General features: G+C 36.5%; 1 protein-coding gene across 1 annotated transcript; it reads right to left on the reverse strand.

The window, feature by feature from the left end:
• Nucleotides 1-2288: 2288 nt before the first annotated feature.
• Nucleotides 2289-3064, reverse strand: LOC111881013 (ABC transporter G family member 36). The gene is given in 4 exon segments (XM_042898499.1): nt 2289-2476; nt 2479-2553; nt 2556-2659; nt 2739-3064. Coding segments are annotated over 4 exon segments (693 nt in total).
• Between the last annotated feature and the right edge of the window lie 1014 nt (nt 3065-4078).

The following is a 4078-nucleotide window of genomic DNA, read 5'->3' on the forward strand; positions in this document are numbered from 1 at the left end:
GATCACCGCCACAAACTCCTCCACCTATACTCACCATAGAACCATACTTATGTATTTCCAACATCCCAAAATGCCCCAGAAGTCAAATTGTCAATCCTTGGTCAAAGTCAAAGTCAACGATCAAGGTCAATAATCCATATTGCCTTAATCGTCGAGTGCAGTCACCGACTCATCAAGTCCTTCTAGAACTCGAGTTGCCGTGAAAGACCCCCAATGACTCGTCGAGTTTCCATGCAACTCGCCGAGTCCAAGCATGTCCAAATGTCGGGAAAACCCAAGTTCACTCGCCGAGTCACCTTATTGATTCGCTGAATCCATGTAGAAGTCCTTGCACGACAATATTCATCGGACTAACCGAGTTGGCCATGCAATTCGCAGAGCCCTCTAGTCCATTATCCATTCAGATGCTTTTTAAGCCATGCTAAGGTCCCATATTGCAGATCCAGCTTCCCAAGGCATGTTTATCACATAAAGTTACAAACTTTATGTGCATGCAGGGCTCATAATGTCAAAACCAAGCTTACAATGGTGTTTTACACTTAAGGAGAGGCTCATATTTGCTATAGCTGAAAGCTTTATGGACTTAGAGACCAAAGAGAGTTCAGATTTGAAGTCACAACTTCGAATCTTAGCTCATACCCAAGAATAGCTTCTTAATATGCTAGAAAAACCCAAATCTTTAAGCCAATGCGATTTAGAATGAAATATGGTCAAGGAAACGACTTGATACCTTCCCAAAGATGCTAACCGAGGTAGATTTCAGATCCCCACATGTACGTTGCTCCTAGCCACTTACTCTCCAAGCTCTCCTCACTAATATCCACCTTCTAAAGCTTGAAACACACAATAATGAAGCATACACACGAATTAGGGTTTGTTGGAATCTCAAGAGGCTGTAAGGGGGCTAAAGGAGGCTTATGATCCTTTAAATAGGGTGCAAGACCCCGAAAATTAGGGTTTCATTCACTACTAGAAAAACAGCCTTTTACGACGCACAAACAATAACACGCAATAATTTACGATACACATTTTTTGTGTGTCCTTAAAATAATGCCACTTTTTCAAAATATGAAGGATAGAGGACACACATTTTTGCGTGCCCTAAAATTGATGTCCAACAAAAAAATTACAAACACGGAGGGGCACCAGTTTTAAACGAGTGTCGTGTAAGAATGTCGTTTTATATTTTTTAGTGAAACGCGCATCCATCCTTTAATACCTAATGGGGGAAATGAAATACCAAAAAATTCAAAATCTGCTAGTTCTTCGATCTTCTCCCTTTCATATTTTTGATGTATATGTTATCAAAGTGATGCATCTCCTCCTTCTACTGTAAAATATTCTAATGAAGAAACCCTATTAGCACTGTGCGGTTGTGAATCTTTCTCTCTTTCAGATTTTTGACGCTCTGCAATCGTGGTATCAACTACAAACCACAATGAACCCTAGATCATATTCAATACTTATCCTTCCCCCATTCACTACTTGCTAACAACTATCACCTACTTTATGGTCAGGCTCTAAATTAGGGTTTACTTTGGCGATAATTTCAATTTCTCTTACACCACATCCTAACTCTCCGGTCCTAAATCGCCCATTGCTACTCCGGCTATTTTCTTTAGGCACTTCCGGTCTTCGAAGCTCGACTCCGCTTCACTATTCACAACTCAATCACCCTTCCAAAATGTCAATTCTCACATACGTCTCTCATCTCCTTCTAAACGACCTTACACCCATATAGTCGCCATGGACGTTACATAGGAGGTATATATAAATGTTTTTTTCATTTTATATATTTTTTATGTGCTATCAGTTCTATTGTTTGATATATGACAAACTCATCTTGTCTGCTTATAACGCAATTGTTTAGGGTTGTTCCCTTGAACAAGAATCCGTTACTAATGTGCACAAGGTGCTCGACATAATGTCTCTGCTAGGTATTCACCCAAACGAGACCACTTTTGGCTACCTTATCTATTTATATGCAACAAAAGGACTCGAGCAAAAGATGATTGAACTACAAGAATTGGTATCTAGATTCAATTTTCCAAATAAATCTGTTTTTATTAGTAATCTTATCATGAGATTATATGAAGCTTTCTGGACAAAAGCATCATTATGATATATCAACATCATCTGTAACCTCACTTTTTTCAAAGGATATAAACTTTTTTTGACTCCGAAAGTGTTGAGATTTGACTAGTCGTCTAGGATCAGATTGTTTTAAAAAAAATTGTGAATCTAGAATGCCTTAAAAGTATTATAAAGTATGAATGTGAGATAAATACCTAAAAGTAATCAATGATGCTTTGAGAATGTTTGCCTAAAGGTCCCGCATAGATAACTTTTCAACCTCTTTTCAACAACAACCACTCATCAAACGATTCAAAGCTATCAATACTAGGTTGATGAATGGTGGAAACAACAGTTCTTCCTTTGTCCACTGTGTTTCTTACAGCTCTCATAACAATGGCAGTGCTCTTGCATCAAGTCTAGAAGTCGGTTCATCCATGAAAATAATTGAAGGATTTTCAACAACTTCAACTGCAATTTAAGCCTCTTTCTTTGTTCTGTTGATAATCCAATAACTCTTGGACGTCCCACCATTTCATTCTTAATATTGTCGAGTTCAACCAACTCCATCGCTTCACGTACAAAACTTTAAAACATAAAAATTAAACTTCCCATTAATGTAAGTTAAGGTTTAATTTATATGTATATGTTGTGAAATGTTAAATACCATTTTGTCTACCTTACTAATTTCTTTTACGAGACGGAGGAAAGCGGAGTAGATTAAGGATTCATGAACAGTGATTATGGGAGAATGGATGTCAGTTTGTTCACAAAATCCAGAGATTCTTGCAAATGTTTCTTGTACTTTTGGGAATCCTGATATTCTTATATCTCCTTTGATATAACCACATGTTTTTCTTCCTGCTAAAACATCCATTAATGTAGTTTTTCCACGTACTCCCATCAATGCAGTTAAAACTCTAGGCCTAAATGCACCTGTTATATAACTATGTAAATGCAATCTGTTTTCAGTTACCCCTTGTTCTCTCATTTCTTGTTTAATCAACAAAAAATTGTTAAGTTCTTATAGTTTGTAGTTAAATCCCATAATAAGAAATTAAAAGAATTGAACTTACAGCAGGCATGTGAACAAAGTAGTTCACATTTTCAAACGACATGGTGTATGGAGTAAAATGAAGCACCATGCCTTTCTTAGCAACTCCATTAGCAATAGAAGTCCCTTGATTTCTTGCAGCATGATGTGGTGTTTGTTCTTGGTTGGTATCTTCACCTGCTATGGTTGCAGCTTCTTCCTTCGAGATAATTGCTTGTGGATTTTGAGGGGCTAGTTAGTCAATAAGAGAATCATGAGGGTTACTTAGTGCAAAATGTAAATATCAGTCGACTTTTGGAGTATTCATGGAAACTTACCTATTAAATACATGAGAGTAATGGTGAAAAGAATATTGAATAGAAATGTGAAACCAAGAAGAGCAGCAACACAAATTCAGTATGTTCTTTCTTTAGTTGCCTTGGCCAATTGGCTTATTCACATTGGCCATATGCTCTACTTTGTTATTAGTTATTTTAAAATATGGACACTAAGTTCTCCTATTTTTGTTTTAGTAGATTGATCATATGCAGTAAATGTAAATGGTGATGCTTTTATCAAATATAAAAGTTTAAATTGAAACACATGTCTTATGTCCATGAAGGAGATTCATTTGGTACTTTTTTGACTTGTTATTACAGATAATTGAAGCATGGGAGTTATTGGATTTGGATTTGTAATCTTGATTTTTGACAGGTTAATACAGATAATTGAAGCATGTCTTATGAGACTCTAAAATATTAAAAAGACAGAAATGGTGGATTTGTGTCAGCCTTTGGGGACTCAATTGCCACCGTTGATGCAGCAGTTGATCATGTTCTCTCAACAGAGGTGTGCTTTTTCCAAAATCGCCCTCTATCTTGATGAATCTTATTCCAAAATTGTGACTTTTTTTTGTAGTGGTATAGTCTTTTAGCATCAAGAAGTCAACTTGATTCAACCAAAAGATATTCT

This window comes from Lactuca sativa, chromosome 9 (genome assembly GCF_002870075.4).
Source record: "Lactuca sativa cultivar Salinas chromosome 9, Lsat_Salinas_v11, whole genome shotgun sequence".
Lineage (NCBI taxonomy): Eukaryota > Viridiplantae > Streptophyta > Magnoliopsida > Asterales > Asteraceae > Lactuca > Lactuca sativa.